This window comes from Platalea leucorodia (genome assembly GCF_965183815.1).
Source record: "Platalea leucorodia genome assembly, chromosome: 13".
NCBI lineage: Eukaryota > Metazoa > Chordata > Aves > Pelecaniformes > Threskiornithidae > Platalea > Platalea leucorodia.
Window position 1 is genome coordinate 1,286,979 of NC_138835.1, and position 24,720 is coordinate 1,311,698.

The 24,720-nt window shown below is 61.1% G+C and overlaps 2 protein-coding genes and 1 long non-coding RNA gene across 3 annotated transcripts; all 3 read left to right on the top strand.

Moving 5' to 3' along the window:
- Window positions 1–2,534: 2,534 nt before the first annotated feature.
- MATN4 (matrilin 4) lies at window positions 2,535–9,477 on the top strand (the record flags this gene model as incomplete). The annotated part of the gene is made up of 10 exons (XM_082325663.1): window positions 2,535–2,610; window positions 3,989–4,558; window positions 5,791–5,913; window positions 6,374–6,496; window positions 6,593–6,715; window positions 6,855–6,977; window positions 7,426–7,839; window positions 8,196–8,348; window positions 9,136–9,252; window positions 9,410–9,477. The coding sequence occupies 10 exons, from the start codon at window positions 2,535–2,537 to the stop codon at window positions 9,475–9,477; spliced, it is 1,890 nt and encodes a 629-aa protein (XP_082181789.1).
- Window positions 9,478–13,785: 4,308 nt separating this feature from the next.
- Window positions 13,786–14,653, top strand: LOC309597053 (caltrin-like protein 2). Its single transcript, XM_082325950.1, has 3 exons — window positions 13,786–13,874; window positions 14,058–14,219; window positions 14,406–14,653. The coding sequence occupies exons 1-3, from the start codon at window positions 13,811–13,813 to the stop codon at window positions 14,408–14,410; spliced, it is 231 nt and encodes a 76-aa protein (XP_082182076.1). The 5' UTR covers window positions 13,786–13,810; the 3' UTR covers window positions 14,411–14,653.
- Window positions 14,654–19,417: 4,764 nt separating this feature from the next.
- Window positions 19,418–20,188, top strand: LOC309596907. The gene is made up of 3 exons (XR_014229639.1): window positions 19,418–19,504; window positions 19,631–19,792; window positions 19,932–20,188. It is a non-coding gene; the product is annotated as an uncharacterized lncRNA (long non-coding RNA).
- The last annotated feature ends 4,532 nt before the right edge of the window (window positions 20,189–24,720 follow it).

The window sequence follows — 24,720 nt, forward strand, 5'->3', positions numbered from 1 at the left end:
GTCCAAGGGTCCCTCTCGGCCCAGCCACCGCGGGGTTCGGCTGAGCCAGCCCAGCCGGCAGCACTCGCCCCTCCTGGACCTTTTTTCCTTTATAACTCAGCGTTATCTCAAGGTCTCTGGCACTGCAGCCGGCGCCGTGTTTGCCTTGCCTCGCAGCACCTGCCTGCCAGCCGGTCGCTTCCCACCCATCTCCCTCCCACTCCCGGGCGGTGACAGGGGGCTGGGGGGCGTGGGAGCCTTCGGGGTGGGGGGAACCCCTATGGGGCTGCAAGTCAGCCCGGTGCTGCCAGCCCCGGGGGAGCGAGGACAGTGAGTAGCCAGGGAAGTTGCCCAGCGCGGGATGGTGGGAGAGATGCTCGGGGGCATCTGTCCCCTCAGCTTTGCCTCCCCGTCCCCATCAGCCGTGCTGCTGGGGCAGGGCTGGGTGTTCTGTTGAATTGCAGACCAGGGCACTGTCCCAGCCTGGGTCTCTGCTGCCAGGACCGGTGCTGGATGCACGGCTGAGCCGCTGTGCCCTGCCCTGTCCCGGCAGCATCAGCCCCTCCAGCCGCGGGGAGTGCCAAGACTTCATCCAAAGCTGAGATGCTGTTAAAAATAGATCAGTCGTGAACTGGTTTTCTCCTCCTTGGTTCCTGGCCCAAGAGCTCATTCCTCTCTCTGGGCTGGCTTTGAAGCTATCTGGATGCTGCGAGACACAGGCTGCATGCCAGCCTGCCATTGCAGGGAGGCTGGGAGAGCAGAGAGCTGCAGAAACGTTAGAGGTGGCATAGCTGTCCCCAAAATATTTAGCAGTTAGTGAGTGCTTTCTCCCAAAAAAAAGCATTGCTGGAAAAAGAATCTGCTAAATAAATGGGGAAGCGAAGCTGGGATAGGAGGGGCCGTTTGCTCCTCCGCTTGCACGTGGTGCTCTGGGGAGGGGGCACAGGCACCCGCGCGCTCCCGGCTGGTGCCGCTGCCAGCGGGCCACAAAGCGATGCTCGCCTCGGCCCCGCGCCTTCCCAGGACACGCCTGCCCCCGGCCCTGCAGCCCGCAGCGATCCGCCGGCCCCCGCACCACGCGGCTCTGCAGGAGCTCCAGACGCCTGCTGCGGAGCCGCCACGTCCTGGGCTGCTCACGCTCCCGGGGAAAAGGCCGTGTCTCCCACTTTCAGACTGGTATTCTGGATCCCAGCTTCCTCTTGTAGCCCTTTTCTGTCCCAATTCTTCAATATCATTTTTCAGGTGTGAACACTGAGTCTGGAGACAATTTTAAGATGCAGCTGTGAAACCTATTATCAGCATTGCTGCTATCAAATACATGAGGTTCAGGGCTGCACGTAACCACTGAGCAATTAAATGGCAACCCTGGTGATGAATTACAACTGAGACCTCCTGGGGCTAAATAAATATCGGCTGATAACTACCGATAAAATGAATTTCCATGTGCTTTTTTTTAAAAAGCACCCTTCCAGTACCTGTGCCCGGTCGCAGCGCTGCACGTCTCCCAGGGGAAGCGGCGTTAACTGTGGCATTTCCCCCCGGCACCTTGGGTTTCCAACCAGAGCTGGAACAAAAATAAAGCAAATAAATCCGTGTCCCTGCAGGAGCCAGGCAAGGGCAGGGAAAGGCAAGGCAAGGCAACACGGAGGCGGGCAGGGAGGGAGACAAGTGACAAGCTGAGGTTTTGGGTAACCGGTCTAAATATCTTTCCCCCAACCATCCCACCTCAAACGCATGAAAAACTGTTGGGGCGCGGTGCGTGCCTCGGAAGAGCCAGCAGGACGGGGAGAGCCGCAAAGCACTGGTGACAGAGCGGTGGGGTCCGCCGGGGTGATGCGAAGAAGGAGAGCAGCAGGCTTCACCCAGCACCCTGGCTGGGGGGACGGGTGCCAGCCCATCTGCGTGGGCACCGGTACGCCCTGTGCCTGCAGCGGCTTCTGCTCCCTGCTCTCCAAAGGTAGCTTGGAAAAAGGCAGAGGATAAATTTATGGAGCTTCTTGGAAAAATGGTCTTTGCCAGTGACTTTGAGAGACTTCTGAGCAGGTTTTGTCTGTGCTGGCGTTTCATCTGGGGGCTTCTCCTCCCAGCACGTTGCCGCGCGGAGGGAGCGTCAGGACGGCTGGTGCTCCACAGCCCCGGCTGCAGCTTTCCCACTCTCCGGCTGGCTGTGGAGAGCAGCCGCACCACCAGTGAAAAAGCATTTGGCTGAACATCCCATCCGCCTGGTTTGCAAGTGAAAATAAGGCTTGTCCCATAGCCAGCTCCACCCAGAGCAGAAAATCAGACCCTTTGGCAGATCGTTGCTACTGTAATGAAATTTAGCTGTGCTGAGACTGCCAGTCCTTGAGTGGGAGAAGTCCCACGTGGGTTCAGAGAAGTTTGGGGATTAATCTGTCCCAACTGCTGCTGCTCAGGGCTTTTGGCACTGCCTGGGGACCCCCAGCACAGGTGAGCGTGGCCCCGCGGCCCAGCCCACCCCCAGCACTGACTGCAATGTTGTCTTCTCCCCGCAGCGAGTCCCCCCCAGCCCCGGAGCCGTGTGGTCTGGCAGAGCCATGATGAAGCTCCTGCCCGTTGCCCCTCTCCTCCTGCTTCTCCTGATGATGCTGGAAGCCAGGCCAAAACCTGGAGGTGAGCCCCGGCCGGTGGGAATTGCCTGCAGGAGAGAGAAGTGAGTCTGTCAGGGCAATGAAGCCCTCGGAGGATGGCTTGCTGCTTGAGGTGGGGAGACCTGATGCTGCTTCTTCGGGGGCAGCCCCAGGAGGATGGAGGATCCCCCAGGCGTGGGACCTGAGCTTCCCAGCGCTGCCCAGTGAGTGGGAGCCCAAACCACCCCCAGCACAGTGGCTCCGGTGCCACTTGCTCCGGTCACGTCCTCAGCCTTGGCCCAGCCGAGCCTCAGGGCTCATCACCCTCCTGCCCGCAGGCTCCGACCTCGGCAGGAGGCACAGGCGTGAGGGGGACCCCCTCCCTCCATGGGTCTCCTGATGGGGGGACACAGCAAAGGCAGGGGCACCAGCCTCTCTCCTCCCGGGGCAGAGGGAACGAAAACAATTCCAGTTTAAAAACAGTGAAGGCACCGAACAAAGAAAGGAGTGGGTATGTCTCCGAGACCTTCGGAGCAGTTGAGCTGACAGCCCGGGTCTGGGCATCGTCCCAAGGGGACTCAAAGTGTTTGCTTACCATTAGGGCCAGATTCTCCCAGGCTTGGGTACACTCAAGCCAAGCAAAATATGTTCATTGGCATTTCACTTGCTAAACACTCGCCCGGTTTGCACTGGAAGTAGCACCCATATGTCCAAGAGAGGCTCTTTGGCTCCGTCTCCGCCATGTGCGTGCCCTGAGCTGTGCTTTTCACTGTCTCATTTTCTGCCCTTAAAAAAAAACCAAAACAACAAAGCAAGCCCTCGTTGTAGGCAGAAACTGTCAAAATGCAGTAAAACAGGGGAGTCTGGAGCTGCGGGGGGAACAGAAGAATTGCCCAAAGCAGTGTTTTCGTGCTCGGCACCGCAGCAGCAGGAGCAGGGGTCTGGAGCAGGAGCTGTGGGCACGACCAGCTGCAGCTTGCAGAGGACAGCACGAGGGCTGGCTGCTTTACACTTTAATGCTCTGATTTGCCGCTGCCTAAACCTGTGCCTAAACCTGGCCAAGGCAGATGCCGACAGAGAGGCGTTTCTACAGCCTCTGGGGCTGTCAGCTGTGAAAACGCAGGGAGCAGGAGCTGGGTCTGGCTGCAGGGACAGTGTTGGGGAGGAGGGGACAGTGCCATTTCCCCACAGCCCCACGGCCAGGGCATGTCTCCCCTGCCTGTCGGCCCTGCTCCCGCTCTGCCAGCACCCTCCACGGGTTTATTTGGCAGGGGGAAAGTGCTGGTCTGTGGGGGCTGCCCAGACCTGCCCTCTCCATCCGCACTGAGCACCCTCCAGCCACCCAACGGGGATGTCTCCGCTCCCAGCCCTGCTCCCCACAGGCAGCCGTGAGGCTGAACCATCTCTTCGCCCTCTTCCAGCCCTGAAGTGCAGGACGGGTCCCCTGGACATCGTGTTTGTGATCGACAGCTCCCGCAGCGTGCGCCCCTTCGAGTTTGAGACCATGCGGCGGTTCATGATGGACATCATCGGCAGCCTGGACGTGGGCCCCAACGCCACGCGGGTGGGGGTGATCCAGTACTCCAGCCAGGTGCAGAACATCTTCTCCCTCAAGACCTTCTTCACACGGGCGGACATGGAGGAGGCCATCAACAACATCGTGCCGCTGGCCCAGGGCACCATGACGGGGCTGGCCATCCAGTACGCCATGAATGTGGCCTTCACCACGCAGGAGGGCGCACGCCCTCTGCACAAGAAAATCCCCCGCATCGCCATCATCGTGACGGACGGACGGCCCCAGGACCGTGTCACCGAGGTGGCCACCCAGGCCCGGAATGCTGGCATCGAGATCTACGCTGTAGGCATCCAGCGGGCAGACATGAACTCGCTGCGGGCCATGGCCTCGCCGCCGCTGGAGGAGCACGTCTTCCTGGTGGAGTCCTTCGAGCTCATCCAGCAGTTTGGGAAGCAGTTCCAGGACAAGCTCTGCGGTGGGTGAGAGCCAGGGCTGCGGGGTGGCAAGGGTTGCCCTGGTGCCCTCATCCAGGCTAGAAGGTGACCTTCAGAGGGTGTTCGGGGTGGCTGCCTTTGCTAGGAGCAGTGTTGACAGGGGAGCAGCCTCCCCGATGGGATGCTGGGACAGACGGCCTTTCTTCTTGCTCACCTTTCCTCTGCTGGGCAAGATAAGGAGAGCTTCAAAAGCATTGCAAGGAAGCGCTCTTCTTCATCTGTGCCCGGTAGCTCTGCCCCAAGCCAGGACATCGTGGCAGCAGTGATGGGAATATTAAAGAGCAGGCAATGTGGAGCTGGCTTCCCTGGGTGCGATGGGGACGGGTGTCACATCCCAGAGCCCCGCATACATTTCGACGTGGCTCTAGCAGGGTCCCCTCCTACGCAGACACGTGCATGGCATCTGCCAAATGCACATTTGTGTTTAATAAAGCCCTGGCCGCGTGGTGCTGCTCTGGAGCGTCCGGCCGGTCTGGGCTGGGAGCCGGCAGGCTGGTTCACACCGTGGCCGTGCTGGCGCGGGTCGGGAGCTCACAGGCTGGGACCTGCCTGTCCCCCCCCCATACTGGCAGGCTTTGCCGGAGACCCGGCTCTGCAGCGGGCTGGCGCGACCTTGCTCACGCTCTCTGGCATCTGTGGAAGGGCAGAAGGCAGCTGCCAGCCTCTTTCAGGCAGCGTTTCCCAGCCAGGGGCACATACGTGCCTGCAGGGCTGCGTTAGTGCCATGGCGTGTCCCCGCTTGCTGGGGCAGGGGTCCAGGGCTGATATTGCCCCCCGGGGCCCTGATGTGCTCCTGTGCCTGATGCCTTTGCTTACAATGCCCTGCCCGTTGCCTGCCTGCCCTGCGCCCGCTTCCCGGCCAGCTCCGCAGGCTCCTGGCCGCACAGACACACAGACCTGGCTCCTTCAGCGTGTTCCAGCTGAGCTCAAGCTTTTGCTTACTCAGCTCAAGCTGTCAACAGTGTCAATTAATATTGAGCACTGATTTAGTACTCGGGTAGATCTGAAAGCCGAGGCAGTTCAGAAACCTGCCCCGTGCAGTGTCCCTGTCCATGCACTGGAAAACAGCGGGTGAACACTGGGGCTGGAAGGGCTGGGGCCATGCGGGTCGTCCCAGTGGGTTCAGCTACGGGGACAGGGTGGGTGCTGGAGCCAGAGTCCCCGCGCATCTGGGGTGCCCACGGGCCGCTCTGATGCCCTTTCTGTCTTGCAGGGGTGGACATGTGCGTGGAGCAGGAGCACGGCTGCCAGCACAGCTGTGTCAGCACCCCTGGCTCCTTCTACTGCGAGTGCAACCCAGGCTACAGGCTCAACGTGGACGGAAAGACCTGCTCCTGTAAAAACCCTCTTTTTATCCTAAATCTCGTAGAGGACTTGTAGTTACAGGTCTCATGAAAGGAAAGTGAAATGCAGCAGAGGACCCCGCAAGGCCAGCAGCAGCCTGGGTGCTGCCTCTTGGGTCTGTAACGGCTGTGGATGGTGCTCAGCACTGCTAAATCCTGGTCACCTCTCTGGGGTGGGACACGCGGGGCTCACGTGGGCACGACCAGCTGCCTGTCACCCGAGGGAGCTCCAGGCAGCGGGTACCAGAGGATGCATGTCCCAGCCCAAGCACACGGTGTTTTGGCCCTGTATTTTGAGTGCGAAGCTGGTTGGTTGGTTCTGGCCACCGCCCCGGGACTTTTCCTTCTTGTCTCAGGGTGCTGGAAGCTTCCCTGAAGCCCTGGAGTAGTCCCTGCTCGGCTGCCCTGGGGAGACCGGGACAGGAGGGTGACGGGTGTCCTGTTCCCCCGCAGCCATCGACGCCTGTGCAGATGGGAGACACGGCTGTCAGCACCAGTGCGTCAGCGCTCGTGGCTCGTACTCGTGCCGCTGCCGCACGGGTTACTACCTCAGCCAGGACAAGAAGAGCTGCAGTAGTAAGTGTCCCTCTCCTGTCCCTTCTTCATTTGCTTCTCGCTCTCCCTCTTCTTTTGTCTTTCCCTTTCTGCCCACCTTTCTCCTTCTCTCACCAGTGATCGATTACTGCAGCTTCGGAAACCACAGCTGCCAGCACGAGTGCGTGAGCATCCCCAACGGGCACTACTGCCGCTGCCGCAGCGGGTTCACGCTGCAGCCCGACAGCAGGTCCTGCAGGGGTACGTCCCGGCGCGGCGGCACGGCACAGGCTGCGGTGTATGGCAGCTACCTTGTCCTGCCCGGTCCCCAGGGGAAGGGCTGTTCCTGGGCCACCTGGCCTGGACGGGGATAACCCTGTGCCCTTGGCTTGTCTTTCAGCCACCGACCTCTGCAACGGGGTGGATCACGGCTGCGAGTTCAAGTGCGTGAGCACCGAGGGCTCCTACCGCTGCGTGTGCCCCGAGGGCCAGCAGCTCCAGGCTGATGGCAAGGCGTGCAGCAGTGAGTACCGGGACACAGCTCTGGGCATCCTCCTCGTCTGGGCTCTGTGCTCCTGGCGAGGACTTACCTGGAAGTAGGCTGGGGTTCTGAGTGGGACTTTGTCTGAGCTGGGTTGGAAGAGGATGGAGAGCTGGCTGGGCTTGGGGGAGCACCCCGGCTGCTGCGGGGAGGGATGCGGGCTTGTGTCCTCAGAGACATGGCCCAGAAGATGCAACAGGAGCTTTGAGGAAAGGTTCAGGAAAAGGGAGACATAGGAGGGATTTTCAGGGGACGGTAGGGTGGCAGTGGAGGTTTTTGGGCTGAGACCCCTGGGCACGCTTTGCCCCTCTTCCCGGCCTCACCCCCGCTGCAGATCCAGGGGGTCCACGCGTGCCCCAGCCCTGGGCATCTGCACCCTGATGGTGCCTAGCCAAGCCGGTCCCTTCTCACCTTCCCCCTCTGCCTGCAGAGTGCAGGGCCGGGCACGTCGACCTGGTGATGGTGATCGATGGCTCCAAGAGCGTCCGGCCCCAGAACTTCGAGCTGGTGAAGCAGTTTGTGAACCGCATCGTGGACCTGCTGGAGGTGTCCCCCCACGGCACACGGGTGGGGCTGGTGCAGTACTCCAGCCGCGTCCGCACCGAGTTCCCCCTCAACAAGTACCACAGCGCAGACGAGATCAAGAAGGCGGTGATGGAGGTAGAGTACATGGAGAAAGGCACCATGACGGGCCTTGCCCTCAAGCACATGGTGGAGCATAGCTTCTCTGAGCTGGAAGGTGCCAGGCCTCTCTCCCACAACGTGCCCAGAATCGGGCTCGTCTTCACGGATGGGCGCTCCCAGGATGACATCTCCGAATGGGCCAGGAGAGCAAAGGAGTCAGGTGCGGGCAGCTGGGGAACCCCCAATTGCAATGCTTTGGGCATCTCAGGATGGTTCCTCGGGGTGGCTGGCTCTGGGGGAGGCTGCAGCATCCAGCCTTGGGGTGCTGCATCGCCTGGGTCCGCACGCGCAGACGTGCCTCTGCCGTGGTTGCAGGGTGCTCTGGGCAGCACCCTTCATGCGGCAGCCTGCACCGCAGCAGTGTTGCCGTGCTCTTGCCCATTCTTCCCAAATTCCCGCGATGTATTTGGGAAGCCCAGGGGAAATCCTGCAGCCTCAGCTTTGCTCCCTCTGGGCTTGGGGCTGCTTGATGCGGGGCGGCTGGCACAGCGCTCAGGATCCGTCCTTGCCGCGCAGGGATCGTCATGTTCGCCGTGGGTGTTGGCAAGGCTGTGGAAGAGGAGCTGAGAGCCATCGCCTCCGACCCGGTTGAGCAGCACTTCTCCTACTCAGCAGACTTCACCACCATGACCCACCTCGTGGAGAACTTCAAGCTGAACATCTGCCCAGGTGGGTGCCCCTGGCCGCGCCGGGGGGCTCAGCCCCGAGCCGGGGGAGCCTCCACCCTGCAGAGCGGGTGGGGTGGTTTGTGTGGCTGTCGCCCTGTGTCTTGTGCCCCAGGGCTGATGTGAGCCGTGGGTATCTCAACCTCCCCAGGCTGTGGTGGGCACAGAGGTGGGTCTCAGGGAGGGACTGGGAAAGGAGCAGGTGGAGCTGGGGGGTTCAATGCAAAAAGGGACGGCGTGTGAGCGGCCGCCCCAGTGCTGTTGCACGGGCAGAGTCTGGGGTCGCACCCTGCCTCGAGGGATGCTGCCCCAGCTCCGAGGATGGCCTGTCTCCTCGTCCAGACCTGCGCTTCTGCTGCTGCCGGGTGCAGGAGGACCACGATGGGTCACTGTGAAGGTCTCCCTGCCCTGGAGCAGGCTGGGGCCCCCCAGTGCTCTTGGGACCCTCAGGGGCTCCCATGGGGCTGCAGACGTGGGGTCAGCATCCCTCCCGCCACCCCGGCTCGAAGGCGAACCAGAGCTCCGTGCTGGCTGTCCTCGGCACGCTGTGACCACCCCAGCTCCGCGGGGTGCTGGTGGGATGCCTGGCAGCGAGCTCACTGGGCTAGCGGGGATGGAGCCTGGTGCAAAGGAGCAAGGCTGGAAAAAGGCGAAAATGGGAGATCCCCAAGGCTCAGGTCCGGCCCCGGCGGGTGGCTGCAGGGACAAGGGACTCATGCTGCGCGGGAGCAGGGCAGAGCCAGGCACCCAGGGCTATGCCTCTGACTGCACCCAAACCCCCACGGTCACAGAGGAGGGCAAAGGGGAGACGGAGATCCGCAGCCCCTGCGAGTGCGAGGCGCTGGTGCAGTTCCAGACGAACACCGTGGCCATCCTGCAGAGCCTGACGGAGAAAAATATCCTTTGGGGTGATGCCTGGGCTTGCCAGGGTACAGGGCAGCCTGGGGACAGCCCACACGCAGGGAAGGAAGGGATGGATAAATGGGAGTGGGGAAAAATTTAGGTTCCTTCAAGGGGAAAAAGCCGTTTGCGTACCAGACCGTCCGGCTCACGCCGTTTCCTTAGCACGTTCACTTGCTCAGATGACAGCCAGGCTCGAAGATTTGGAAAAGCAGATTGCCAACAAGAAGTGAACCTTGCGGAGGGCTGCAGCGCTCGGATGGGGCACGGGGACACACAGTAGCTACGTGGCATTGTTATTGCTAGGTTATTGTAAAGCATGTGTTTGTTCTTGTATCGCACAATCCCAAGGGGGATGCGGAGTGTATTTAAAAAACCAAAAATCCTAAAAAAAAAAAAGCAAAAAAGAACTTGAGCAAAAACCCCTGCTGTGAAGCCAAGGGGTTCAGCCTTTGCTGTTGCCTCATTCCTCCAAACTGGCAGGTCTGGGATGAGGTGGGATGTCTGCACGGGCAGGCTGGGCTTTGACCGAGGAGACGTGACAGCCGGCCTTTTCCCAAAGCGGCTGGGATGAACCAGCCCCTGCGCAGCCCCCCGGCCCCCAGCACCCAACAAATTGCTTTGCAAGAGAAAAAACCTGCAGTGATCGCACCCAGAGAGCTTCTGCCATCAGCGTCCGCTGCCCAGTGGCGGGGCAGGGAGAGCCGGGCACCGCGGGCAGTGCACAGGGACGCGCGCCCTCCGGCTCACCCGGCCGGCTCCGGCGCGGTGCCCAGGTCTGCGCCCGTGGGGAAGCAGGAGGCAGGGATCGGCAGATCCCCTTGCCCCTGTTTTGGCAGAATTGTTTGGGAATTGGTTATTATCTTGTTTGTTTTTTTTATCACATAGCAAAATGGTAATAATTCTTTCTATAAATATCTACGTGTGTGTATATATATATATAATTTCATTTTGAGAGCAGGGTAGTGCTATTTTTAAACACTTCTTTTATATATGGAAATTTCTGTCCTGACAATAAACACCCTGAAGATTTGTATGACATGTCCCTCTCCTTTCAGCTGGGCTGTGGAGGCATCTCTGCGTCAGACCAGGGGCCTCTGGCTTCTGCAAAGGCTCCCTGTCCTCAAGCTCCAAAAATCCTTCAGGAAAATCCTTGCTCCATGGGCACCCCAGGATGCTACAGACCAGCCTTGGCTGGGGCAGCCAGCACGGCACGGGCGCTGTGTCACCGTCCCCAATGCCTGCGCTTGCGGGAGCACGGGGAGCTCAGTGCCTGCTTTATGGGGGTGTAAATGTGCCAGGCCAGTGGTGCAGGGCCACTTACGCCCCTGGGGGATGTGGCCCTGGTGTCGGGATACAGCTGCTCGGGGCAGGAGAGCCAGCGAGCTCCCTGGCTGGCTGCACGGGGAGGGATGCCGAGGTGGCCGGGGAGCCATTGCCTGCAAGTGCGTGGTGCAGAGGTGGCCTGTTAATCACAGGAGCCCACCTTGGTGTAGCCCCCGTGGCCCACACCCAGGGCAAAGGAGGGCTGCACTTAATCCTGACTGCAGGCAGAGGCTGAAGATAGTGACAAGGACCGGTTTTTGGAGGGGCCATCATGTACCCACCTTGCTTGCTGGTCCCGTACCCAGGAGGTGAGAGCAAAGCAGGACTGAGAGGAGCTGGTGCTGCTGAACTAGCAAGTTGTGCAGGAGGGATTCGAGTGCCCGGGGGGGCTCACGGGGCTGGGCAGGGTCCTGGGCCGCCCCAGACTGGAGGGAGGAGGAGGAGGGGGTTTAGAGTCCTGGGCTCACAGTGCTTCAGCACAGCTCCTTTCTTCCAGGACGCTCTTGGTGGCTCCATCACGCACCTTGGGGCGTGGGGCTTCCAGGGACTGCTCCGGGGAGAGAGGCTGGGAAGCGCTCAGGTCTCTGCTTTACGAGGCAAGGAGCAGCTTTTTCCACATGCAATCAAGAGCAGCGGTTCCCCAGTTCAGCGTGGGGCTTTGATGGCTTGTGAGCAGGGCTCCTGTCCCAGTTGGCATGGACTGGGGCATCTGTAACCTCGTTATATTTGTTTGCTGGGCCGGCAAATGAAGCACTGCTGATTAGCTCTGTGCACATCCCACCCGGCAGCCCCACATCCCATCCACGCACCCCTCCAGCCCCCACAGCCCTCTCACCCCCCGCAGCCCAGCAGACAGCCTGGGGGGGCCTAGGTGAGGGGGGATTTGGGGGACAGCATCCCCGGGACGGGCTGGGGATCGCAGCTGGTCCTGCAGAGCCTCGTTAATGGCTTTTCACTAGATGGCACCAGACACCAGCGCCAACGAGGGTGCCCTGGGCTGGGGGCACCCCCTTCCCCGGGGCACCCCGAGGTGGCGGACCCGGTCTGGGGGCGAGCGGAGCAGCCTCAGCCATGAGCTGGGGCTGGATGGACGGAGCCGGGCATCGCATCGCCCGGAAGGGCACACGGGCTGTTGGTGGGGCACACGGTGACCCTCGGGTGCTTTGCGCACCCTGCTCGGGCTGGGGCTCGGCCAAGCAGAGGGACCGGGGCTGCTGGCCTCCCTCCTTGCCACCCCTGGGCACAACGAACCCAGGAGCCCCGGCCTGGCTGGGAAATTGCAGCGGCAGGCAGCAGCACCCGCGGCACGGCGCAGCTCAGGCCTCGCCGCCCGGGGAGGAGGCTCCCAAAGCGCTTTTCAGGGAGGAGAGCGTGAGCAGCGTGGGATGGGGACGGCTCTGCGGGACCCCGGGGCAACGGGTGCTGCACGCGTGGCAGAGCGCAACGCGGGGACCGCGGGCGGTCCTGCGCACAGAAGCGCCACGTCCGGGTTATGCCGCGGCAGTTTGCCATAGAAGCAGATTTTAGACTTTGCCCCTATGGACGTGCTATGGATAAAACACGACCAAGAGTCCCGCAGATGGGCTTCTTCCCCCCAGCTTCTCCGCAGCTGAACCCAAGCCCTGCTCCTCGGTGTCTGCTCGGCCCTGGGAGGTACAGCCCCAAGCACCACCTCGGCCGGATCCCGGCACCAGCTGGGAGCCCAGCACTGCCCTCTCCAGCCCCGGCAGCAGCTGAATGCCAAAGGATTGCTTAAAAATTAAGCCCGTGCTTGTATTTCTCAGTAAAAGTGCTAAACTGTTGGTGCACGGCCCGGAACGTCTGTTTGGGTGGGCTAAACACTCTCCCAGTTACTTAATAAATGACTTCACAAAACGCTAAGTGCAGCCACAGAAGCAACAGGGAAACTGGACAATAATTAACAGACAGCCAGTAAGTTCGGGTCCAGTTACCGTGGCTCACTGGGCCACGAGAAGGGAAGCCTGGGCAGCAAAGGGCACGGCGAGATGCCCTCCGTGCCCTGGACGGCAAGCGGGGGCTCCAGGGCCGGGGCAGAGCCATGGCGGGGGCTCGGGGGCTGCGTGGAGCACGCAGGGCCGATGCCGGGGCTCTTGCTGCTCCTCGCCCTGCCCGGTTGGGAAATCGGGGGCTGTCCCCGCCTGCCCTTTGCAGGAACACGGGGCGTTGGGTGCCTTCCCCTCCTGGGGCATTCCCAGCGCCTGTTCCCAGCACAGCTCGCCTTCCTGCCAGCCCCAGAAATCCCAAGGAAAGGCTCCAGAAACCTGTTACACAAGGCGAGGGGGACATTGACCCACTGGTGGCAAATGGGGTAATTTCCCATTGCCCAAGAGCACCTAAAGAAAACAACTTCGCCCGGAGCAGGGGGGCAACCTCCTTGCGAGGGAGAAGATGGAGGCCTGAAGGATGGCGAGGTCTCTGCCCTCTGAGCAAGGACTACAGCCCCTTGTCCCCACAGCCATCAACAGCCAGGGCTCAGTCACACCAGGGCTGCGCGGAGCTAACCCTCCCACCCCGGCGACGCCAGCCACTTGCTCCCGGCGCCAACCCGCTTCCCGCATGGCAGCGGCCACCCAGGCAAGATGCCGGGGTTCAGGAGACCCCCGCAGAGCCTGGGAAAGCTCACCCTCGCCTGAGCCAAAGCCGCTTTCCCCGCACGAGCTTACACCACCAGCAGGGCAGGAGCCAGGAGGGGCTGGGGCAGGTTTCCTCCGGGAAAACCTTGGAGCATCGGCCCTGGGAAGGCACAGGCAGCCCCGTGCTCTGGGCTGTTGCTGATCTGGCTCGTGCTGTAGGGTCTGGTTTGTGGGTCCCCATGCAAGCGGGGTGCTGAGGGCAACCCACGTAAGGGCCCCCAGAAGGGATCACAGCACGGTCACCACGATGGTTTCTCCTGACGAAGCGTGCCTGCCCCGGAGAGCAGCTCCACTGCCTCCAGCCTGCGTGGGGGATGATGCCCTGGACCATCTCCCCTTGGCTTGGCCCTCAGCCCCAGGCATGGCTGCAGGGGACAGTTGTGCAACAGAATTACTACTTTTTGAGCAATTGTACAATCCCGTATCTTGTGCAAAAGGCTTCCAGAAAACACAACACAACAGCAGACAAAAAAGGTACAAGCACTGGCACGTGCCCAGCCCCATTGCCCACCCCCATCCTCCCCAAGGGTTTAAATGTCGGCTTCCCCCAGCTCTCCACGCTCGCACCTCTCGGCGACACAGCAGCATGAAGTCGGTGGCCGCCCTCCTCCTGGTGGGGATGCTCATCCTCTGGACAGAGCTGCCGACAGGTATGAGATGTCCTAGGATAAGGTATGGGGAGGAAAAGCACAGGGGCTGGGAAAGACCCGTGTTTGCAGGGATGCTGTGGGATGGGAGGGGAGAGGAGAGGAGGGGGGCATTTTCTGGGGAGCATCTCCCCAGGGCCCCTCAGCTGCCAGCAGCCTGGAGAAAACGAGTCCCTCTTCTTGCAGGCAGTGCCTGGTCCTGCCCGCCCGTCCACATCACCTGCGCGATGGTCAACCCACCAAACAAGTGCTACACCGACCGGCAGTGCCCGCGGTACAAGAAGTGCTGCCCGTCCTTCTGCGGGAGGAGATGCACCTCACCGCCATCTTCCCTCCCACTCTTCTACGGTAGGGTCTCAGGAGCCTCCCGTCCTGTGCCCACCTCCCCGGGTAGCAGGGGGGGTATACAGTGACGGTGGCTCTGGGCAGGGAGGGTGGCACCCCACCGTCAGGCTGGTGGGGTGACTGATGGCCAAGCACGGGGGCTGGGGTTACTCTAAGCACCAGACCCAACCTGTTGCTTTTTCTCCCCAGTGTGAGCTCCTGCTCCCAGGACAGACCGAGGGCCGTCCCCGTGCCGCCCCAGCACCCGTCAGCTGCCCACACCTCTGAAAAGGCTCGTCCTGCCCCATGCCAGCCCCCGGGAGGATGGGAACGGCCACCAGCCCACGCTCAGAGACCACCTCAGCTCCAGGACCACCCCACCGACAGCTGCCGCGCAGGGCTGCCTGCGCGCCCTCTCCCTCCGCTTCCCCGCTGCTGTTTAACCAATAAAAGAACTTGTCCCAGCAGTGCTCACGATGTGCAGCTCCTTCCCCACCTCCTCCTGCCTCTCTCCAGGCTCATCCTGGCACGTGCTCCCGCTGCTGCCTTCACCCCAGAATTTCTGCCTGGGGAAGATGAGAGCGGCCCGGCTGCAGACCCAGAGCGTGGTTAGGGGCTGGCTTGGGGGAGCAAATCCCTCCAGAGGCACACGATTCCCGGGAGGAGAGGGCGATGGGAAGGGGCTGGACTGACCCTGATGGGACACCTTCGGGGACCCTGTCTGGCTGCAAGGGGCCCGGAGCGCAGCGCGTGTTCCCCAGGCACAGCCTGAGGCTGTGGGAAGGGGACTGACCCTGCCTGCCCAGGGGATGCAGGAGGCAGAGCCTCCCCGTGGGTACCCCACTTGGGGCACATCTGGAGGGCAGGGGAGTGGGTTACGTGGACCCAGACCCCGAGTGGTGCTGAGCCCCTCACCACTCACCGAACCTGAGCTGGGGGGGAAATTCAGCTGAAGAGAATTGTGTGGGAAAGCCTTGAGCCAGGGCACAAACGCACAGCTCTAAGGGGTTCTTGTGCTTTTGTACAACCGAGCGCTGGGGCCAAAACCCCAGGAAATGCTGAGACACGTCAGGAGGAGGAAGCGCGTGCGGCCCGAGGGACCTGCCCGGCACCTGCCCAGCGCACCAGCGGAGCCAGGCATTGCCCCCGCGCACGGCAGGGCAGAGCATCACCCACCCGGTGCTGATGCCCAGCAGCCAGCGCCTGCCAGCCCCTCCCCAACCTCCTTACGTGGAGCCACAGCCGATGCCAGGCTGGCGTGTCCCATCGGCGTGTTCTCAACAAGCAGACCCAGCCCAGACTGGGAGAGGAGCCTGGTCTGTCCGCATGCACTAGAGAGAACAGAGAGGAAAATTAGTGAGTGCTGGATGACAGGGGAAAATGAGCGGTTGGGTGGCTGGCTGGGCTGGGAGGAGGCACTTTGCCTCCGTCTCCTTCGACCTGCAGCTCCCAGCCAGGCAGACCCCACGAGCAGCCCCGCTCCCGGCCGCTGGCACCTCCCTGCCCAGCGGCAGCATCCCGCAGGCGCTGCCGGCACGGCACCCGCTGCCGAGCGCCCGAGGTGCTGAGCCGACCGTCCCCGCTGCCGGGCACGAGCAAGGCAAGCTGCGGAGCAGCGTGAACTGATCAGATATTTAAACTACCCACAAATACAGCAGGATGAAACCTCTGGCTGTGGGATCGACGTCTCACGTGGCCCAAGGCAGACACCGAAAGCTCCCTGCCCATCACTGCTGGAGCGAGTCCTTCCACAGTCACCCCATGGAGGAACCGGAGGGAGGGAGGCAAAGGCTCAGAAATTATTCAGTGACTGAGTGTCGCGAATGAGCAGTTAGGTCGCTTAAATAATCACCACCACAGATATTTGCAAATAGTGATTTCATTCATAAAAGGGTGATTTAACAGAGTTTGACGGCAAGGTTCACTCTATTACTTATTAAATGAATGGAATATATATGGGGGGAGGAGAAAGGTTGAAGTAGAAGGGAATACAAGGGGGTAAAGGAGGCCCTCCGCTGAGTCCCGAGGTTCGGGATGGGCCCCCCTGCTTTCTAAACTCCTTCTCAGAGAGGAGCCTCGGTGCGCCCAGATCCAATCCTAGTCTCAGACTTGGTCAACGGGTTATGGCTAAGGATTGTATGTACTTCGCAGCAGCTTCAGTTTATTCACAGTAAGGAGAGAATCACAAGAATTTAGTAGTAACAGATCATTGGTTACTCTAGCATCTACAAAGTGGTTAAATAAAACTTACTACAATATTTGTATAATACACACACACACACAACAGGCCTAATAAAAGAATGCCTCTTAAAATCCTTTGCGAGTTTGATATGCGCAGATAAAAATACCCATCAAAAATCCCCCCCGAGTTCAGTGAAATACTCACCTCAGTGGTTGTCTCAACGGGCGAAGGGCTGAACCTCGAGGAGCGAAGGGGACCGGAGACCAGCCCAGGTCCCGTTGCCAGAGCTCGCAGCTCGGAGAGGCGTCCCGCTCCGAGGGAGACACCGGCGCAGCCCGCCGCGGGCCAGGAGAGCTCGGAGGGTCCCCCGTGGTGCCGCTGTTTATCGGGTTGTGAGATGATTGACTTTAGGCATCAGTAAATTTCCATTCTGGCCACAGCTGCGGTCGGTTATTGCTCAGTCCTCATTAACCTCAGCAAGGCAGGCACGATCCTCCCGTACCGATCCGCCCGAGTTACGATCCACAACGGGGTGTTCCCAAGCTGTCAGGGGGTGGCCGATGATGCCAGCTGGGATCAAGGCATTCCTCTTCCCACATCCCACCCGGCAGCCCCACATCCCATCCACGCACCCCTCCAGCCCCCACAGCCCTCTCACCCCCCGCAGCCCAGCAGACAGCCTGGGGGGGCCTAGGTGAGGGGGGATTTGGGGGACAGCATCCCCGGGACGGGCTGGGGGATCGCAGCTGGTCCTGCAGAGCCTCGTTAATGGCTTTTCACTAGATGGCACCAGACACCAGCGCCAACGAGGGTGCCCTGGGCTGGGGGCACCCCCTTCCCCGGGGCACCCCGAGGTGGCGGACCCGGTCTGGGGGCGAGCGGAGCAGCCTCAGCCATGAGCTGGGGCTGGATGGACGGAGCCGGGCATCGCATCGCCCGGAAGGGCACAAGGGCTGTTGGTGGGGCACACGGTGACCCTCGGGTGCTTTGCGCACCCTGCTCGGGCTGGGGCTCGGCCAAGCAGAGGGACCGGGGCTGCTGGCCTCCCTCCTTGCCACCCCTGGGCACAACGAACCCAGGAGCCCCGGCCTGGCTGGGAAATTGCAGCGGCAGGCAGCAGCACCCGCGGCGCAGCTCAGGCCTCGCTGCCCGGGGAGGAGGCTCCCAAAGCGCTTTTCAGGGAGGAGAGCGTGAGCAGCGTGGGATGGGGACGGCTCTGCGGGACCCCGGGGCAACGGGTGCTGCACGCGTGGCAGAGCGCAACGCGGGGACCGCGGGCGGTCCTGCGCACAGAAGCGCCACGTCCGGGTTATGCCGCGGCAGTTTGCCATAGAAGCAGATTTTAGACTTTGCCCCTATGGACGTGCTATGGATAAAACACGACCAAAAGTCCCGCAGATGGGCTTCTTCCCCCCAGCTTCTCCGCAGCTGAACCCAAGCCCTGCTCCTCGGTGTCTGCTCGGCCCTGGGAGGTACAGCCCCAAGCACCACCTCGGCCGGATCCCGGCACCAGCTGGGAGCCCAGCACTGCCCTCTCCAGCCCCGGCAGCAGCTGAATGCCAAAGGATTGCTTAAAAATTAAGCCCGTGCTTGTATTTCTCAGTAAAAGTGCTAAACTGTTGGTGCACGGCCCGGAACGTCTGTTTGGGTGGGCTAAACACTCTCCCAGTTACTTAATAAATGACTTCACAAAACGCTAAGTGCAGCCACAGAAGCAACAGGGAAACTGGACAATAATTAACAGACAGCCAGTAAGTTCGGGTCCAGTTACCGTGGCTCACTGGGCCACGAGAAGGGAAGCCTGGGCAGCAAAGGGCACGGCGAGATGCCCTCCGTGCCCTGGACGGCAAGCGGGGGCTCCAGGGCCGGGGCAGAGCCATGGCGGGGGCTCGGGGGCTGCGTGGAGCACGCAGGGCCGATGCCGGGGCTCTTGCTGCTCCTCGCCCTGCCCGGTTGGGAAATCGGGGGCTGTCCCCGCCTGCCCTTTGCAGGAACACGGGGCGTTGGGTGCCTTCCCCTCCTGGGGCATTCCCAGCGCCTGTTCCCAGCACAGCTCGCCTTCCTGCCAGCCCCAGAAATCCCAAGGAAAGGCTCCAGAAACCTGTTACACAAGGCGAGGGGGACATTGACCCACTGGTGGCAAATGGGGTAATTTCCCATTGCCCAAGAGCACCTAAAGAAAACAACTTCGCCCGGAGCAGGGGGGCAACCTCCTTGCGAGGGAGAAGATGGAGGCCTGAAGGATGGCGAGGTCTCTGCCCTCTGAGCAAGGACTACAGCCCCTTGTCCCCACAGCCATCAACAGCCAGGGCTCAGTCACACCAGGGCTGCGCGGAGCTAACCCTCCCACCCCGGCGACGCCAGCCACTTGCTCCCGGCGCCAACCCGCTTCCCGCATGGCAGCGGCCACCCAGGCAAGATGCCGGGGTTCAGGAGACCCCCGCAGAGCCTGGGAAAGCTCACCCTCGCCTGAGCCAAAGCCGCTTTCCCCGCACGAGCTTACACCACCAGCAGGGCAGGAGCCAGGAGGGGCTGGGGCAGGTTTCCCCCGGGAAAACCTCGGAGGATCAGCCCTGGGAAGGCACAGGCAGCCCCGTGCTCTGGGCTGTTGCTGATCTGGCTCATGCTGTAGGGTCTGGTTTGTGGGTCCCCATGCAAGCGGGGTGCTGAGGGCAACCCACGTAAGGGCCCCCAGAAGGGATCACAGCACGGTCACCACGATGGTTTCTCCTGACGAAGCGTGCCTGCCCCGGAGAGCAGCTCCACTGCCTCCAGCCTGCGTGGGGGATGATGCCCTGGACCATCTCCCCTTGGCTTGGCCCTCAGCCCCAGGCATGGCTGCAGGGGACAGCTGTGCAATGGGATAACTATTTTTTGAGCAATTGTAGAATCCCGTTGGCATCTTGTGCAAAAGGCTTCCGGAAAACGCAACGCAACAGCAGAGCAAAACGATACAAGCACTGGCACGTGCCCGGCCCCATTGCCCACCCCCATCCTCCCCAAGGGTTTAAATGTCGGCTTCCCCCAGCTCTCCACGCTCGCACCTCTCGGCGACACAGCAGCATGAAGTCGGTGGCCGCCCTCCTCCTGGTGGGGATGCTCATCCTCTGGACAGAGCTGCCGACAGGTATGAGATGTCCTAGGATAAGGCGAGAGGAGAAGAGGAGGAGGGGGGGAGGATTTTCTGGGGAGCATCTCCCCGGGGCCCCTCAGCTGCCAGCAGCCTGGAGAAAACAAGTCCCTCTTCTTGCAGGCAGTGCCTGGTCCTGCCCGCCCGTCCGCATCACCTGTGCAATACCCAACCCACCAAACAGTTGCTACACCGACCAGCAGTGCCCGCCATACAAGAAGTGCTGCCCGTCCTCCTGCGGGAGGAGATGCATCTCACCCCGATTTTCCCTCCCACTCTTCTACGGTAGGGTCTCAGGAGCCTCCCGTCCTGCGCCCACCTCCCCGGGTAGCAGGGGGGGTATATGGTGATGGTGGCTCTGGGCAGGGAGGGTGGCTGGGGTTACTCTAAGCACCAGACCCAACCTGTTGCTTTTTGTCCCCAGTGTGAGCTCCTGCTCCCAGGACAGACCGAGGGCCGTCCCCGTGCCGCCCCAGCACCCGCCAGCTGCCCACACCTCTGATAAGGCTCGTCCTGCCCCATGCCAGCCCCCGGGAGGACGGGAACGGCCACCAGCCCACGCTCAGAGACCACCTCAGCTCCAGGACCACCCCACCGACAGCTGCCGCGCAGGGCTGCCTGCGCGCCCTCTCCCTCCGCTTCCCCGCTGCTGTTTAACCAATAAAAGAACTTGTCCCAGCAGTGCTCACGATGTGCAGCTCCTTCCCCACCTCCTCCTGCCTCTCTCCAGGCTCATCCTGGCACGTGCTCCCGCTGCTGCCTTCACCCCAGAATTTCTGCCTGGGGAAGATGAGAGCGGCCCGGCTGCAGACCCAGAGCGTGGTTAGGGGCTGGCTTGGGGGAGCAAATCCCTCCAGATGTTTAAACTACCCACAAATAAAATGGGATGAAACCTCTGGCTGTGGGATTGACATCTCACATGGCCCAAGGCAGACACCAAAAGCTCCCTGCCCACAGCTGGGGAGAGCCACTGCTGGAGCGAGTCCTTCCACAGTCACCCCATGGAGGAACTGGTGGGAGGCAAAGGCTCAGAAATTACTCAGTGACAGAAGGAAGAAGCCCTATGGCGAAAGGCCACCTCTCTGCTCAGCTCAGCCTAGGGAGGGCAGAGAGAACTGGAGAGCTCATGCAGTGCCAGGGAGGCTGGAAATGGCAGGCGATCTGGCAGGCACAGGCAGAACAAGGGCTGGGAGCTCATCAGCCAAATGCAGCGTGCAATCCGACATTGCTTGACCACTGCAGTGTCCTACTGGGGGGAAAAGAAAAAATATCCCTGCCACCCTTACAGCAAGCCACCCCTGAGCGGGAAGCACTGTGCCACCCAAGCCCTGGGGTGACGGGGCAGAGCCCCAGCGCTCCCCCCGCCATCCCCGCACCCAGGTGGTCCAGCCGACACAGAGAAGCCTCCCACCGGTCATTAGTCACAGATCACAGCCCTCCCTCCTCCATCAGGACCAGCTATTATCAGCTATTAAGCAGGCATTTCCATACAGCTGGCTAATTTGATAATGCTGCAATTATCTTGGTTTGTTAACAAGATTAAATTGCTAATTGGTTTGATTAAGCACAGAGCTCCAGCCATGGGATGCCTCTCAGCTGGGAGCACTCATGGCCCCACGCAGCAGCTCCTCCATGGAGACAAGGGCAAGGCAGCAGCCCAGGAGGGGTTCATCCCCCCAAAAACTGCTGCCTGGGGCCTCCAGACCTCCATGTGATGGCCTGGAGAGGTCCCTCCTCCTGCCCTGAGACAGAGCCGGCTCTGCCCATGTCACCGCTGTCACCCAGCTGCTGGCCCAGGCAGGCAGGAGATGGCTTTGGGGCCAGAGGATGCTGCGGGGATATCAGGCCTGCCTCCATCCTGCTGCTTTCTCCTTGGGAGCACTGCAAGTTAGAAATCCCTGAGGCAATGCCCCAACTGCGTACCTCCACCTGCGTCGACAAATCCTCTGCCCTCCTCTCCCCAGGCACAGGTCCCTGCCACCATGCACGGCATTCCCAGCAACACCCAGCTCACCATCAGAGCTGTACCGGGGAGCTCCCATCACCGTGGGTTAGACTCGCCTGTGCGCCCCCCATGCAGTCAGCACCCACCTGGGAGGAGCTGGGCAATGCACCAAAACACGCCCAGGGCAGGGTCACTGATTGTGGTAAGCTCCTGGCAGTGTGCTGCGACTGAAAATCCTTCGCCTTCAGGTCTCTGGGGAGGAGGGGAATTCCCCTCTGTGCCCTAGGTACGCGCCAGCGAGAAGCAGGACAAGCAGCGAGCCCTGTGTCAGGGAGGAGATGTTTCCATGCTGGTTCTTCCCACGTCATCTGCTTCCCCAGGGCGAGAGCAGCCTGGGGATGGAGGGGTTTGTTTTCTCTGCCGGGGGGCTTACCACAGCTCAGGACTCGCCGCTGTGGGACCTTCTCCTGGGATGAGCCCCCCAGGTCTGGTGCTGGGGACGTGGGCAAAGGCTGCACTCAAGGACCCAGCTTTGGGTCAGAAACATCCATCGTGGCATGTCACAGCAGCATTGCCGGGCAGGGAGCCATGCAGCTCCTCTTGCATGCAGCAGGTCTGGCTTACTCCATCTTCCCTCAAAACAGGGGTTTTGGGGCCAGTCACTTGGACCAGTCCCAAAGGAAGCAGCCAACGCTCCCTGACATCCCAGGGGACGGGACCCCGAGCAGCTCCCCGCGGAGCCACCGGCATCACGGAGGTAGCCTTGCTCCACACAGAAATGCACTTTGGTCCCCTCCAAGACAGAGGCAGGGCAGAGGATGGAGAAGGGCTCACCCACAGCACACCCCTTGCACACCTGAACATCTTTTTAATATTTTCTTGGAGCCTTCTGCCTGCATATTTTATGCTCTGGCTCGGGAGACTGGGCCATCGGGGTCTGAATACAGAACAGTTTGGTGCTCAAGAGTGATGCGAGACCTTTTCAAGAGATGATTCAAACCAGCCTAGTAAGAATTACTACAGCTTTGAGAAGGGAGGGTTATTTAGCTAGCCCGGCCCAGGAGTGAGCAGCCGTAGTCCCAGCAGGACGCAGCAATCGCATCAGATCCAGAGGAAAAAAAATACCCTGGGCTGAGCAGATGCACTCGGCAGCGGCTCTGCCCGTGGTCGGGTGCCATGCACAGCCCTCATCTCCTCTGCAGAGAAGCAGCAGTATTTCAGGTGGGAAAAGGAGTCGATACCATTCTGGTCCCCGCCATAAAAGAAATATATATACCCCTCTGCAGAAAAATAAGCCATCCTCACACTGCTGAAGGTCAACAGAGGTATGAATTCACTCGGTGCTTTCTTCTGCAGGATGATTTATATAAACTCAACTCCTCACCTGGGCCAAGCCACCCTCCAGCCCCAGGTGTCCCACCACCAGCTGATGCCCTCCAGCATTTTCTCCCTGAAGACACAGGGATGCCTTTTTCCTGCTCCCGAGTCTTGCCATGAACATGCCTTGGCTCGCCTGGCCAGGATGCACCAGTTACCCTTCCCAGTGCCCTCCCCAAACACAGCGAGGGAGAGACACAGGGCACCAGCTCCTGCTGTGCCGGGAGGGCAAAGGGGGAGCCATGTCCCGGGACCGCACGGCGGAGGGGAGGCTGCGTCTGCCACCGGGAAGCCTTTGGGGCAGCCGGTGTGGAAGCCGTCCCTTCTGCCTGGCTGCAGCACATCACCCCGGCCGTGCACCGCAGCCTGCGTGGCGGGGTCCCCAGAGCAGCAGGGTCCGGGGCTGCGGTCAAGGGATGCCAGAGCAGCCCGCTGCGATTTCTCTCCTGCCTGAAGCGCTGCCAAGCCTCGCAAGCTGCTTGTGACGAAGCCCTTCGGTCTGGCGCAGAAAGGGCTCTGCGTGCCCCACGACAGCCAAGAGGCAGCAGGGCTGTGCCGAGCCGCTTGGCTCCATCCCCCTTCATCCCACCAGGAATCCTCCCCAGGCAGCTCTCCGCTGCAGCCGCACACGGTTGCACGCCCAGGAAGCCTGTCAGATGCTGGCAGGGCTTCCCCAAGCCAGGGAACCGAAAGGAAAGGAAGGCAAAAAAACGAAGCACTGGCAGCACCCTGTAGCTGGGGGAGATCCCTGCACGCCAGCAGTGCCTTGCCCCAGTGCAGAGGGAGCAGAGGAGACAGAAACCTCAGCAGCAAGGCGCGCTGCACGGAGGCACGTGCGACAGCTCGGCAGGAGGCTGGGCAGCGGCGCAGGCAGGGCTGGGGCTGTCGGGCTCCTGCTCCCACGCCCTCTCTGCAGCCCCAGCTCTCGGCTCCAGGGCCAGACCCGCAGTCCCTCAGGCAGGCTGATGTCTGCATTCAGCCAAGCAGCTGGGATATTACGCAAATAACGGCTCTGGCAAAGGCTGGCAAAGCACTTGAAGGCTCACACAAAGCAGTTTGCAGAGAGGAAAGCACCAGCAGCAAGCAAAGCACCTCCCGTACGCACCCACCCCGCAACAGCCCCTGCTCGCACACCAAACCGCGGCACAGATCCCAAGTCGTGGCCCACACGCGTGCTCCGGGCAAGGCCAGGGTCATGAACTCACCACCACCCCCAAATCCACCAGCACAGGCACCAAGGTGCCTGCACACCCCCTCCCAAATAGGGCCACTCACCTGCAGCGAGACCCTCCCAGCTGAAACCAGTGCCTCCCCACAGCAAAGTGCTGTAGAGGAGGAGGGTGGGCTATTTATGCTATTGGGCAGCCCGGACGAGCTCCTGCCACTCCCCGGCCCCAGCTGCGGAGGGGAAGCCCTTTCCCAGCTCCTTCGGGTCCCAGCACCAGCTCCCCGTTAGCACCAGCAGCGTCGCAGGGGGAATTCCTGCCTCTCCAGCCCTGCCGGTGCCAAGGCGCACACAGATGCTCCTTTCCCTGACAACTATGTAGGTTAATAACATGCAATGTGATTGCAAGACACAGGGAACCGCAAAGCTATGTCAATATTTAGCTTTTACACATTTGGCTAATTAGAGAGCAACCTGTGATTCCCTCCGAAGGAGGCACGGCTGCTTCGCCCTCCTCCTCCCCTTCTTCATGTTCCTGGTTGAGATGGGATAAACGTCAGCTCGTTATTTCTGGAGGTCGCTGGTCGCAAACGGTCTGTCCCAAAATGCTATTCCCAGGCACTGGATATCAGAAATCATTATACTAAATAAAGCTTCATGAATGATTCATGAAGCTGGGTTTCACATTAATCAGGGAGAGATGGGCAAAAGCAGCACAGCGTCGCA

Bases quoted from the DNA above. Each gene is read 5' to 3' on its own strand.
- LOC309597053 (XM_082325950.1), top strand. From the start codon at position 13,811: ATGAAGTCGGTGGCCGCCCTCCTCCTGGTGGGGATGCTCATCCTCTGG. The intron at 13,875-14,057 runs GTATGAGATGTC...CTCTTCTTGCAG, and splicing joins CTGGACAGAGCTGCCGACAG to GCAGTGCCTGGTCCTGCCCG.